Here is a 14,392-nt window from a genome sequence, read left to right on the forward strand (position 1 = left end):
CCTCTGCGCCGTTCTGATGCGCTCTTTGTCCTAGTCGCTGGTCAGCATAAGGGATCACAAGCTTCCAAATCCACCCTGGCGCGGTGGATCAAGGAACCAATTCTTCACACATACCGTTCTGCTGGGCTTCCGATTCCATCTGGACTGAAGGCCCATTCTACCAGAGCCGTGGGTGCGTCCTGGGCATTGCGGCATCAGGCTACGGCTCAGCAAGTGTGCCAGGCGGCTACCTGGTCGAGTCTGCACACGTTTACCAAACACTATCAAGTGCATACCTACGCTTCGGCAGATGCCAGCCTAGGTAGACAGGTCCTTCAGGCGGCGGTGGCCCACCTGTAGGAAAGGGCTGTCTGACAGCCCGTTCATGTGGTATCTTTTTACCCACCCAGGGACTGCTTTTGGACGTCCCACTGTCTGGGTCTCCCAATTAGGAGCGAAAAAGAAGGGAATTTTGTTTACTTACCGTAAATTCCTTTTCTTCTAGCTCCAATTGGGAGACCCAGCACCCGCCCTATTTGTTCTTAGGGTTTCGTTTTTCGGGTGCACATGTTGTTCATGTTGTTTCTTAAGTTCTCCGATCTTGTTATCGGATTGAATTTGTTTTTGAAACTGTTATTGGCTTTCCTCCTTCTTGCTTTGGTACTAAAACTGAGGAATCCGTACTCCTACGGGAGGGTGTATAGCCAGAAGGGGAGGGGCCTTACACTTTTAAGTGTAGTTCTTTGTGCGGCCTCCAGAGGCAGTAGCTATACACCCACTGTCTGGGTCTCCCAATTGGAGCTAGAAGAAAAGGAATTTACGGTAAGTAAACAAAATTCCCTTCTTTATCACACTCCACTTGCTCCGATTTTCATGCCGTGTGGCTTAGGCCTAACACCCCGGTATATCATGTCTGACAGATTCGGATGGCTTGTATCCTCTTACAATCTAACCTTTGTGACCTGTACAGTGGGACAACTTTAAAATAGTTTGGGATTTAAAAAAAATTCTAAAAAAAAAAAAAAAAAAAAGGCTTTAGCTCTTCAGCATTTTTCCTTTTTCTCAGCTTCCTATTTAACAAAATTTAAAAAAAATAAAAATTCTGATTAAAAGTGTTCTGGCACGGTGTCCAAGGCTTCCTCCGGATCACGAGACACAGCTACGTTCTGCAATGACACAAGAATGACAGCCCATTAGTGAGAGCGAGGGGGGCAACGTTAAAGGGAACCTGTTACCACTTTTTGGCGTATAAGCTGCGTCCAGCACCACCGGGCTCTTATATACAGCATATAGGAGCCCAGGCCGCTGTGAGAACATAAACACTTTATAATACTTACCTAACGGTCGCCCGGTTGACCAGATGGGCGTCTTCGTTTTTCGGTGCCGGCGCCTCCACTTTCGGTCTTCGTCCTCTTTCTGAAGCCGGGGTGCATGACGCGCCTACCGTCATACACACTCGCCGGTCCTGCGCAGGCGCACTACAATACTTTGATCTGCCCTGCTCAGGACCTGAATGCCGGCGAGCGTGGATGACGGCGGACATGCACCGCGGCTAGAGAAGGAGGATGAAGATGGCAAAAAGAGGCAGCACCGGAGAATGCAGACTCCCATCTGGCCAACCGCGTGACCGTTAGGTGAGTATTATAAAGTGTTTATGTTCTCACAGCAGCCTCGGCTCTTATATACAGCATGATAGAATACTGTATCTAATACTGTATATAAGAGTCCGGTGGTGGTGGCCGCAGCTTATAGTCTCCAAATCTGGTGACAGGTTCCCTTTGTTTAATCTTTTTTATTGAAAAATTAAGGTTGGTTACAATAAGCAGGGCTGCAGACCAAGGCAAACCCCCAAATAGAGACAAAACAAAAAAAAAAACAAGAATGCAATGAAACATGAAAGGCTTTGCATGGTTGTAGCCATATACAGGTTGTTACAGTAAAGAACATTTAGGCTATGTGCCCACGCTGCGGATTTTGCCGCGGATTGCTCGCGGAAAAGCCGCGGATTTCCCAAAAATCTGCAGCTCAGGCACTTCCCAGCCATTTCTATGGCATTTTGGAAATGCTGTGCCCACGCTGTGGATTTTTCCGCAGCGGATTTCGTGCGGATTTTGATCCGGAAAAATCTGCAACATGTCAATTATTGTTGCGGATTTTTATCCGGATTTTGGCTTTTAAAATTGGAAAAAAAAAAATCCGCACCTTTTTGAAAAGGTGCGGATTTTGCGGGAAAGCTGCAGATTTTGATGCAGAAAAATCCGCAGCTACATTCTCCCGTGGACACATAGCCTTAAGAACATTTATATCATTCTGTCTTGAACCATTATAAAAGTATAAAATCCATAAACTATACCATAAACAGCAAAGATTTACCATTCATACCATAGAGGCACATAATGGTCAGTCGAAGGAAAAGAAAGAAAGAGGGAAGTAGACAAAGTGATGACGGGGAAAAGGATCATGGGGAAGGGCAAGAAAGGGCCGGGAATAAGTAGCAGGAAAAATCTAGGTAGAGTCTCAACTCGCCCCAAAGAGGGACCTGAAGTCCGGAGAATCCAAAAACATGACCCAGGGACTCCAGATCTTAATAAATTTTTCAGTAGCGTCCTGAATTTCAGCAGTGAACAGGTTCCCTTTAAACCAAAGATTACATCTGCTAAAATGCAACTTTAGCTTGAGGGTCCGTCTGACAACTACGTCATGTACGTGAGGTTGTCAGGTACACACCACATTATCTGCCCTCAGGCCTGAAAAAGCAAACAAACAATGAGTCTCCTTCCAATAGTTGTGTAGTGTTTTTTTTTTTTTTTTTTTTTTTTTTAAGAATTCGCAGAAAGTAAGCCAATCAAAGTGTCCAGATGCTGGGATTTCTTTTCCTGCAGGACATGATTGGGTATAAAAAATAAAATAAATTCTACTTACCGATGGCTTCTCCCTATGTGTATTTACAGCTTCAATATTCAGGTAAATGGATTCTACTTTACAACCTACAAGAGATGTTACACATTAGCCTTTACCATAGTACGTGCTATATAGAATGTTGTTTGCAGTCTATTTTCTTTTAAAGAGATATAGGAAAGTTTTACCAGCTCTACTGGGAGAAAAACAATGGTATAATTGGGCCAGTATAAGCAGTCATGCAATTCCAGGTCTAGTAGATAGACGCGTAAAAACAAAAAATTTGATTAAAGAATCTGCATCTCTTCCCTTTTTAACCTCCTGTCACATTTTGACAGCGCCACTTAAGGGGTTAACAGTAGTGTTGAGCGGACCCGGATCCTCAAAATCCGGATCCGCACGGTTTGAGCGCCCGATTAGAGTCCGACCAGTACCCGGGATTCGGGGTGCACGATCCGGATCCGGGTTTTTTTTTTCCCCCCCCACTCTCACTCGTGTCCCGGATCCGGCTCCCCATTCATTTACATGGCCGCGGATTCTGGATCGGATCCGGACTTCGTCGGCAACCCGATCTGGATCCGCCGGATCCGGATTCTGACCGATCCGCTCAACTCTAGTTAACAGGTATGGGTGGATAGCGATTCCACTCGTGCCTGCAAGGCCTGTACAAATCAGCTGACGTGTAGGAATCTCCGCCAGTGGGGATTAACACTGCCGCCCCCCCCCCCAGCACCTTCCCCAGGACATAACTTTACTACCCGTGGTCGTTAAGGGGTTAAAGCAGCATTTGCCTTCAAGGGGTTCCAGGGCAAACATGAATTTCTTTGTCACTCCATTGGGAGACCCAGACAATTGGGTGTATAGCTTCTGCCTCCGGAGGCCACACAAAGTATTACACTTAAAAGTGTAAAGCCCCTCCCCTTCTGCCTATACACCCCCCGTGCATCACGGGGTCCTCAGTTTTTATGCTTTGTGCGAAGGAGGCCCTCAACCTGACTGTGTGGCCATTGAGTCCTGGATCCTAGCGTCTTCAGGGTTGTCTCAAGAGGTCATTGCCACTATGAGACAGGCCAGGAAACCAACGTCCGCCAAGATCTACCACAGGACGTGGAGAATATTTTTATCCTGGTGCTCTGATCAAGGTTTTACTCCCTGGCCATTTGCCTTACCTACCTTTCTTTCCTTCCTTCAATCCGGATTGGAAAAAGGTTTGTCGCTTGGCTGCCTTAAAGGACAAGTCTCAGCGCTCTCTGTGTTTTTTCAGAAGCGCCTAGCCAGACTTCCAAAGGTACGCACGTTCCTGCAGGGGGTTTGTCACATAGTCCCTCCTTACAAGCGTCCGTTAGAGCCCTGGGATCTGAACAGGGTTCTGATGGCTCTTCAGAAACCACCCTTCGAGCCAATGAAGGATATTTCTCTTTCACGCCTTTCGCAGAAAGTTGTCTTCCTAGTAGCAGTCACATCGCTTCGGAGAGTGTCTGAGCTAGCAGCGCTGTCATGCAAAGCTCCTTTCCTGGTGTTTCACCAGGACAAGGTGGTTCTGCGTCCGGTTCCGGAATTTCTCCCTAAGGTGGTGTCACCCTTTCATCTCAATCAGGATATCTCCTTACCTTCTCTTTGTCCACATCCAGTTCACCAATGTGAAAAGGATTTGCACTTGTTGGATCTAGTGAGAGCACTCAGATTCTACATTTCTCGTACGGCGCCCCTGCGCCGCTCGGATGCACTCTTTGTCCTTGTCGCTGGCCAGCGTAAAGGGTCACAGGCTTCCAAATCAACCCTGGCTCGGTGGATTAAGGAACCAATTCTCGAAGCCTACCGTTCTTCTGGGCTTCCGGTTCCCTCAGGGCTGAATGCCCATTCTACCAGAGCCGTGGGTGCGTCCTGGGCTTTGCGGCACCAGGCTACGGCTCAGCAGGTGTGTCAGGCAGCTATGTGGTCTAGTCTGCACACTTTCACGAAACACTATCAGGTGCATGCCTATGCTTCGGCAGATGCCAGCCTAGGTAGGCGAGTCCTTCAGGCGGCGGTTGCCCACCTGTAGGAAAGGGCCGTTTTACGGCTCTATTACGAGGTATTATTTTACCCACCCAGGGACTGCTTTTGGACGTCCCAATTGTCTGGGTCTCCCAATGGAGCGACAAAGAAGAAGGGAATTTTGTTTACTTACCGTAAATTCCTTTTCTTCTAGCTCCAATTGGGAGACCCAGCACCCGCCCCTGTTCCCTTCGGGCTGTTGTTCTTTGTGTACACATGTTGTTCATGTTGAATGGTTTCAGTTCTCCGAAATTTCTTCGGATTGAATTTACTTTAAACCAATTTATAACTTTCCTCCTTCCTGCTTTTGCACCAAAACTGAGGTGCCCGTGAGGCACGGGGGGTGTATAGGCAGAAGGGGAGGGGCTTTACACTTTTAAGTGTAATACTTTGTGTGGCCTCCGGAGGCAGAAGCTATACACCCAATTGTCTGGGTCTCCCAATTGGAGCTAGAAGAAAAGGAATTTACGGTAAGTAAACAAAATTCCCTTCTTTGCAAATTCTAATAATGTTAAATATGTACACTTTCGGGATGTTGCTCGTTTACATAGTTGAGGTCACATGCTCACTGGCTTCATTTCTCTCCATGGAACAAGAAAAGCTAGCAGGCATGTGACTGCAGGTGTCCAAATCGCCTGAGAGGTCACATGACTGCTCGAATCTGGAAACTAAGCAGAATCCTGACAGTCTGCATACTGCACACACTTAGGATTCACCAGGCTACAGTCGGAGGCACTGCAAGACTTTGCTTACCAAAGAAGTACTACTCACCATGCCAAAAAAAAAAAAAGTAAGTGACCAGAAAATACTTCTAGATATAAGAACTAGTGATGAGTGAGCACTACTATGCTCGGATGCTTGTAACGAGCAGTTGGACACTTGTACGGGCGCAACTTGAATACTAAGTATATTGGAAGTCAATGGGGAACTTGTGCATTTTTCCAGGATATCTGTAAAGATGCTTGCGCCCTTATTGACTTCTATTATACTCAGTACACAAGTTGTGAGCATCAAATTGCTTGTTACAAGTACTGAGCACCCGAGCATGTGGTAGTGCCCGCTCATCATTAGTTAGGAGTACTGAGCAACTGAGCATGGTAGTGCCTGATCATCACCAGTTACCAGTACAGAGCTCCCGAGCATAGTAGTGCCCACTCATCACTAGTTACGAGTACTGAGCACCCGAGCATGGTAGTGCCCGCTCATCACTAGGTATGAGTACAGAGCACCCGAGCATGGTAGTGCCCGCTCATCACTAGTTACCAGTACTGAGCCCCCGAGCATGGTAGTGCCCGCTCATCACTAGTTACGAGTACTGAGCACCTGAGCATGGTAGTGCCCGCTCATCACTAGTTACGAGTACTGAGCCCCCGAGCATGGTAGTGCCCGCTCATCACTAGTTACGAGTACTGAGCACCTGAGCATGGTAGTGCCCGCTCATCACTAGTTACGAGTACTGAGCACCTGAGCATGGTAGTGCCCGCTCATCACTAGTTACGAGTACTGAGCCCCCGGGCATGGTAGTGCCCGCTCATCACTAGTTACGAGTACAGAGCACCCGAGCATGGTAGTGCCCGCTCATCACTAGTTACGAGTACTGAGCCCCCGGGCATGGTAGTGCCTGCTCATTACTAATAATAACCAAACTGTGAACATAGAAAAATGCATTAAAGAACTAGAAATAGGGTTTATATAATTAGAAAATAATTTAGTGGGTGTCTCACCCCCCCCCCCTCCCCCCCCCAACCTACTTATCTTTTCTCACCTTCCCCTCAGTTCTTACATAGAATCCGGTACTCACCATAAGCTACGGGCGTCAGTTTCAGCACCGTGTGAAGAGGACATTTCAGATAGGGCAGCTCTTCTGGGAAAAAAACAGATAAGTTATTGTTCAATAAAGCAGAGTTGAGCCTTTTACCTATTTTGCGTGAGCTAATATCCTCTGTATACACACACACACTAATATATATATATATATTTATATATTTAATATACTAGCTGTACTGCCCGGGTTAATAACTGCTGTTAACAAAATAGAATGTATTAACAAATGTCTGTCAGTCTCTCTCTGTTTATCTGTATATCTCTCTCTCTATCTCTTTGTCTGTCTATCCGTCTCTGTCCCTGTGTCTGTCTCTGTCTGTCTTTGTCTGTCTCTTTACCGGTCTCTCTCTTTCCCTGTCAGTCTGTCTTTGTCTGTGTGTCTCTTTGTGTCTGTCTCTTACCCTGTCTATGTCTGTTTCTTACCCTGTATGTGTCTGTCTCTTTCCCTGGCTGCATTGTGACACGCCAATATTCCATATAAGGGCGTGGCTGCGCATTCTTCTGAAGTTCTGGCTGCACTGTGGCTCCCAGCTCCATTTGCTTTAATGGAGGCAGGTTTTTTGGCGAATAACTGTAAAGAGCAGGGTTAAAATTTTTCCTCAAAACATAGCCTATGACGCTTTCGGGGTCCAGAAGTGTGAGTGTGCAAAATTTTGTGGCCAGGTTTTGGGGATTTTTTTTTTTTAATAGGGGTTTTTGGAGCAGAGATAATTCCGTAAAAGGAATTACATACCATTATCCATAAGTGTCTGTACTGGTATGCGATACACATCTGGAGAAAGAAAGGTTCAATCTCCAGAGGACACAAAGCTTCTTTACCATGAACACTGTTAGGCTGTGTGCACACATTGCATTTTTATTGCGTTTTTTTTTTTATGCGTTTCAGTGCAGATTTGTCACAAAACCTGATGGGAATCCTGATACCATGATGCAGATGAGAATCCCGAAGTCCCGTATACATAAGTATTTTCTCCTTGCAGCGTTTTTGCAGCAGATTTCACCCTCTCTAATGAATGGGAAAAATCTTCACCAACAATGTGTTTTTGCTGCTTTTTTTCCTGCCAAGAGATGTAGAAGTTTCTGAACCAAGTATTAAAATGTGCATATACCCTAAATTTACAATAAAGCCGACTTCAGAAGCTGGTTCTCTACTGTAAGAGCAGTGATTAATGACCAGTTGATCTAAGAAGCTGATTCTTTACTGTAAGAGCGGCAATTATATGAGCAGCCCACCTCAGGAGCTGGTTCTTTACTGTAAGGCTATGTGCCCACGCTGCAGATATTTTGTGCAGGTAAACCGGATGGTCAGCAGAGAACTGCATGTTAAAACTGGATGTGGGCTGGAGTCAGTTTACCCTCGATTTGACATATGGGCGGCTGACGTAAAACCTGATGCGGCTTCGATGTGTATGTTGCAATCAACAGTTACATCACTCAGGTTATGTAGATAAGCCCTCTACCTGCGTCTCACTTCAGTCGCGGCCTGATTTGCGGTCGCAGGTGGAGGACCCTAGCTGTGACCGGAAATCACCTGAGTGACAGCACCGCTGATAACGCAACTCACTTCAGTTGCTGCAAGGAGCTCACAGCGGCAGTCTTGTTTTATGGCACTCGCTGTGAGTGTCAGATGTAGCAGTGGGACCTCGTATGGATTACGTCTGACCTGGAGAGATGTTTGGGGGGGTTAATAAAGTAGTGAAAGAGGGGGCTTTTTTGTCTTTTATTTCATAAAGAATTTTTCGGGTGTTTGTGTTTATTCACTTTCACTTACAGATTAGTAATGGGGAGTGTCTCATAGACGCCTACCATCACTAATCTAGAGCTTAGTGGCAGCTTATTACCCCGACTGCCACTGCACCAGGCTAATCGAGAAGAACCGGGTAAAAGCCCAGGACTGTCGCATCTAATGGATGCGGCAATTACTGGCGGCTGCTGGCTGATATTTTTAGGCCGGGGGGCTCCCAATAACATGAGTCTCCCCAGCCTGAAAATACCAGCCCTCAGCTGTGGGGCTTTATGGGGCTGGGTATCAAAATTGGGGGGACCACACTTTTTTTTTATTTATTTTACTGTAAGATATAGACTTGGCTGTGATTGGTTACAGTCATACAGCTGTTACTCAGCGTGGGGGGGTGTCTGACTGCAACCAATCACAGACGAGAGAGAGAGATGGTTGAGATAAACCTGGGAAACTAGAGTCAGATACTTTTTAGAAGAAAATATCATGAATACTTATGTACAGGTGTAAAATTTTGGTTCCAAAGGTTGATCTGGTTGATCGTCACTTGGTATCAGGAGAAAAATTTGCTCTGTAGTACAGACTGGTTCTACGCCTCTTCCCTCTATCCTTTCCTCTTCATTAGATGACCGTGTGTTTTTTGGGGTTTTTCATTCGTCCTATCTGTGACACTTTTTCAAAGCTGAAAAATACAACCAGTTACCTGCGCTTTTGTCCAGAAAATAAGCCAACAAACAGCGCATGACGGCCTGATGACAGATCACCAGCACGTTCTCCTGCCGCTCCAGCTCCATGATTACCGGCTCCAGTCTCTGCACCAAATCCTCATAGGACTAGATAGAAATGGACAATTTTTGGTTAGAATTGTAGATGACGGCACATTAGTCACCCAACACAACAGTGAACATGGTGGAAGATTCAACCCTATAAAGTCAACGAGGCCCACAAACTCTCATCACTCACCTCCCCCTTGGGGTATCTGTACCGATATTTGTCCTGGTCTCTCAGTGCAAACTCCTCCGGAAAATGTTCCTGGATTTCTTCATACGTCATCTCCTCACATACACCCTGGAAAGAAAAAAGGTTTCACTCACCGGTACATTAACCAACTATCTAGAAAACATCACATTTTTTTTGCCATTAAATACTAAATTTAACCTTAGAAGCCCTACTATGCACTCCATTGAAATGCATGGGAAGCTTAAAGGGAATCAAGATTTCACAGCCCAAATGTCTTTAAAAGCACCACATGAATATATAAATAAAGTCCACCAACAGCTTTACATGGCTGGACCATTCCTCTGTTAAGAAATCAGTAAAATCAGTGTTTGAATTAATATGCAAATGAGGCTGAAGAGCTATGGTAGATCTGAAGCCTCCGTCACTCCATCTCTATTCCCCACCCAGCACCAACTCCTCCTGTTTGACTGATTTTTTGCTTGAAGTCACACAGCATAGAGGCTGTCAATCAAACAAATGAGACTGAAGAGCTATGGTAGATCTGAAGCTTCCATCACTCCAGCTCTATTCCCTGCCCAGCACTGATACCTCCTGCTTGAATGATGGCTCCTTTGTCTGAAGGAGCACAGCATAGAGGCTGTCACTCAAGAAGGAGAAGAATAGAGCTGGAGTGATGGAGACTTCAGATCTACCATAGCTGTTCAGCCTCATTTGATTGACAGCCTCTATTCTGTGTGACTTCAAGCAAAGAAACAGTCAAACAGGAGGAGGTGGTGGTGCTGGATGGTGACTAGAACTGGAGTGACAGAGGCTTCATATCTACCATAGCTCTCCAGCCTCATTTGTTTGATTGACAGCCTTTATGCTGTGTGACTTGAAGCAAAGTAGCCGTCAAACAGGAGGAGGTGGCGCTGTATAGAGCTGGAGTGACGAAGGCTTCATATCTACCATAGCTCTCCAGCCTCATTTGTTTGATTGACAGCCTTTATGCTGTGTGACTTGAAGCAAAGTAGCCGTCAAACAGGAGGAGGTGGCGCTGTATAGAGCTGGAGTGACGAAGGCTTCATATCTACCATAGCTCTCCAGCTTCATTTGTTTGATTGACAGCCTTTATGCTGTGACTTCAAGCAAAGGAGCCATCTAACAGGAGGAGGCAGCACTGGGTAGAGAATAGAGTTGGAGTGACGGAGGCTTCAGATCTACAATAGCTCTTTAGCCTCATTTGTTTGATTGACAGCCTCTATGCTGTGTGACTTCAAACAAAGGTGCAGTCAAACGGGGAGGTGGCACTGGGTAGAGAATAGAGCTAGAGTGACGGAGGCTTCAGATCTACCATAGCTCTTCAGCCTCATTTGCATATCAATTCAAACGCTGATTTCTCATTAATGGAGGAACGGACTGGTCATGTAATGGTATTGCTGGACTTGTCTTTGAAAGCGCTACCTGAGCATATAAATAGTTTAGGTGGTGAAATTCTGCTGACAGACCCCCTTTAAAAAGGGGTTCTATGGGCATATGGTATTGATGATGTATCCAATGGATAAGTCATCAATATCAGATTGATGGTGGTCACACATCTGGCACCTGTGCAGATTAGCAGCTCCAGTGGCAGCTGGATGTAAAAATATAACTATCATAGGAATGGACAACCCCTTTAAGTTGAGGTATTTGCACTGCTGTCTCCTATGGTGGATATCATTACTATAGCACACAGAGAAAGAAAGCAGAAATGCATCTTATGTGTTTCACCAAAAACAATTTTCTGTAGCCTTTGTGATGACTTCTTGGCTAAAGTCACAGTAGGAAAAGCAGCTCTGGAGCACAAACTGCAGCTCTAACTAATGGGACCCAAAGTAAAGAAATGCAAAGCATTTATCTATTATGTGCATAGCGGCTATGGGGTACAATAGGCAATGGGGTGCACTTACTGCATCAATCTCATTCAGCGCCTTCCACTGCTCGTAAGGGACGTTCAGAGCTTCTGCGGTCTGGATGGTGCGCTTCATATGACTGGTCCATACTTTCAGGTCAGAAATCATCTGTGATTTTACAAAGTTGCCCAGTGCATGAGCGTACTGGAAGAAATGGTGGAGACAAAAGGAGAGAGTCATGTTTCTGATGATCATAATCTCCATTATGCAATGCTTATTTTTTGCACCCTATTCTGGGAGGACCCATTGCAATCTTCATCCTGAGCTTCCTGGTGACAAGGTGTCATGGATGTGTCACGTGTGACAATGGTGTCTGGCCATAGAAGGTCACAGCGTTTGTGCTCCCTGACTTTCTATTGTTCCTGCTGTCAGTATTCATTGTTATAGGTAGCTTTCCTCCTGGATTCAGCTCTCCCCCTTTGGACCCAGCAGGAGCTCTCCTTCCACCAGCTGCTGACCATCAGTATTCTCTTGGTGCTTATATACTCCCATCTTCCCTGGACTAATGCTGGTGATGTGAGGGTAGGCCTGGGCTATAGGCCGTTTGTCCAGATGTAATAAGATGATCCGTGTGTGTAAATAATCAAAGTATAAATGTCGTTGCATAATTATCTGTTTGTCTATGGGACAATCTCATAGAAGCTTTATAATATGATTCTAAGATGTGTGTACAGTAAGGCGTTAATGGAGATAATGAAGGCAAAATGAACAATGAACAATGTGGTATTCATAACATACTGAGATAATTCGTAATCCGTTGGTTCACACCATGTGGGATATTGATTCCTTGTTCTTGCTCCAAGGTCAAAGTCGAATATTGTATAAATCACAAGATTATTTAATACACGGGTCAGAAGCTGGCTTCTGCTCAAGCAGTGAACACGTTTCATTGTCTGATTCATTTATATCTGCACAGATCGATTTGAAGTCCGTCTCTGTGACCCTGAAAATCTTCATTTGCGGGTTTTCCCTAAATTCCTAACCTTGATAGTGATATTATTCAGTTCACTCTAGCTCTGGTTGCAAGCAGGTGGCTTGTACTCCTCTATGGTATCGTTGCTGAAGCTCTGCTGAACTCCTGCCTGAGTCATCTGTGGATAAATAGTTCATGCTTTCCCCCCCATGTGTGTCCTACTTGTCTCTTCTATAGTTGTTTAGTGGGGTTAACGAAGAGCTCATCCCACCCCTTTCCTATTTAGGGCCCAGCACTAAGGATGCCTAGGGTCAGGTATCCGGCTCGGCACATAGGTGCGAAACCTATCTAGGGTGGTGAGGGACCCCAGGGAACAGCAGTAGGTTTGGTCAGGGACCACCGTCTCCCCTTTCCTTAGATGCAGGGGTCTCCTTCCCTTGCCTTTCGCTGCTCGCTTGGTACTGCCCCATACCTAGCGTGACACAAGGATGAGGCATGCACCACTTTGACCCACTGGAATCCACTTACATAGAAGAGGAGCTGTATGATTCCTGTAGGGCAGGAAGTCTCTCACCTGCTTTCCACGAGCTGAAAGCCCAGAGTCTCCTCCGATCCGGCCCATGAGGTTCAGATCGCTTTCCCCATGCCGGGACAGGTAGATGGAGCGAGGCGTCACGTGGATATTCATCAAATAGTAAACGGTCCGGCTCTGAATGTGATCCTGGACCCTGTTCACCAGATATCGGCTCCCAACATTAAAAATCTTAATATAAGACAGATCGCTGAAAAGAGAGGAACATAGAGAGATAACCGTCTAATTGGGAGCAGCACGGTTTTATATAGGAAGCCAATTAATTCATATATATTAGCTTTGGAAAGAAGCTGGATTACTAGAATATCACAAATGCCAAGACATAAGTCATTCAAAGACGTGTCAATCATTGAGCCACCATGCTGACAGTGTCCAGTAAATAAGGAATAGAAAATCCCACTCCAAACTGTAACTGGCTCTAACTGCTCCGTACTTTGGTTTTCGAGATTCCCAGCTGTGGCACTAGGGATAATACCATCTTTCCTCAAAAATAAGCCCTAGCAGGAATTTTTGGCCTTTTCAGAGGAAGGCGTAAATATAAGCCCTACCCTTAAAATAAGCCCTAGTTTGGTCCAATAATGAAGTGTCCATGCAGCTCAAAAAAAGTTAAAGAATACTTTAGGACACTTCATTGTAGAAAGCAGACACCCCCAAATGAGAAAAGGAAGAGGATCCCACAATAGTACTCACCAGACCCCAAATGGGATGCTGTGGAATGCATCGAGGACCTGCGGTGGAACGCACACACATGTGGTGATACTGTACTGCTCCAGGGACTAGGGACTCAGTGGAACATGAGGACCTGCATTGGAACCCATCATTGAGTTCCACCGCGGGTCCTCACTGAGTTCCACCGCAGGTCCTCCATGAGTTCCACCGTAGGTTCTCAATTTAGCTCCACCGCAGGTCCTCAATTTAGCTCCACCGCAGGTCCTCAATTTAGCTCCACCGCAGGTCCTCAATGACCTCCACCGCAGGTCGTCAATGAGTTCCACCACAGATCCTCAATGAGTTCCACTAGAGGTCCTCAATGAGCTCCACCGCAGGTCCTCCATGAGTTCCACCGTAGGTCCTCCATGAGTTCCACTGCAGGTCCTCAATTTAGCTCCACCGCAGGTCCTCAATTTAGCTCCACTGCAGGTCCTCAATTTAGCTCCACTGCAGGTCCTCAATTTAGCTCCACCGCAGGTCCTCAATTTAGCTCCACCGCAGGTCCTCAATTTAGCTCCACCGCAGGTCCTCAATTTAGCTCCACCGCAGGTCCTCAATTTAGCTCCACTGCAGGTCCTCAATTTAGCTCCACCGCAGGTCCTCAATTTAGCTCCACCGCAGGTCCTCAATTTAGCTCCACCGCAGGTCCTCAATTTAGCTCCACCGCAGGTCCTCAATTTAGCTCCACGGCAGGTCCTCAATGACCTCTACCGCAGGTTGTCAATGAGTTCCACCACAGATCCTCAATGAGTTCCACTAGAGGTCCTCAATGAGCTCCACCGCAGGTCCTCAACGAGTTCCACCGCAGG

General features: G+C 46.1%; 1 protein-coding gene across 4 annotated transcripts in view; it reads right to left on the reverse strand.

Annotated features, from left to right (window-relative positions):
* Window positions 1-600: 600 nt before the first annotated feature.
* PFKFB1 (6-phosphofructo-2-kinase/fructose-2,6-biphosphatase 1) overlaps window positions 601-14,392 on the reverse strand; it is a 66,332-nt gene continuing 52,540 nt past the window's right edge. The window contains exons 9-15 of one of the 4 annotated variants that reach the window (XM_075324241.1): window positions 12,855-13,062; window positions 11,365-11,511; window positions 9,440-9,544; window positions 9,180-9,309; window positions 6,716-6,778; window positions 2,902-2,966; window positions 601-1,145 (exon numbers count right to left, since the gene is read on the reverse strand). In XM_075324241.1, the coding sequence (XP_075180356.1) occupies window positions 1,086-1,145; window positions 2,902-2,966; window positions 6,716-6,778; window positions 9,180-9,309; window positions 9,440-9,544; window positions 11,365-11,511; window positions 12,855-13,062 (778 nt within the window). In that variant the 3' untranslated portion in view covers window positions 601-1,085. The remainder of the gene's footprint in view (window positions 1,146-2,901; window positions 2,967-6,715; window positions 6,779-9,179; window positions 9,310-9,439; window positions 9,545-11,364; window positions 11,512-12,854; window positions 13,063-14,392) is intronic. The other 3 variants (XM_075324240.1, XM_075324242.1, XM_075324239.1) reach the window with 3 other exon arrangements.

This window comes from Anomaloglossus baeobatrachus, chromosome 9 (assembly GCF_048569485.1).
Source record: "Anomaloglossus baeobatrachus isolate aAnoBae1 chromosome 9, aAnoBae1.hap1, whole genome shotgun sequence".
Classification (NCBI taxonomy): domain Eukaryota; kingdom Metazoa; phylum Chordata; class Amphibia; order Anura; family Aromobatidae; genus Anomaloglossus; species Anomaloglossus baeobatrachus.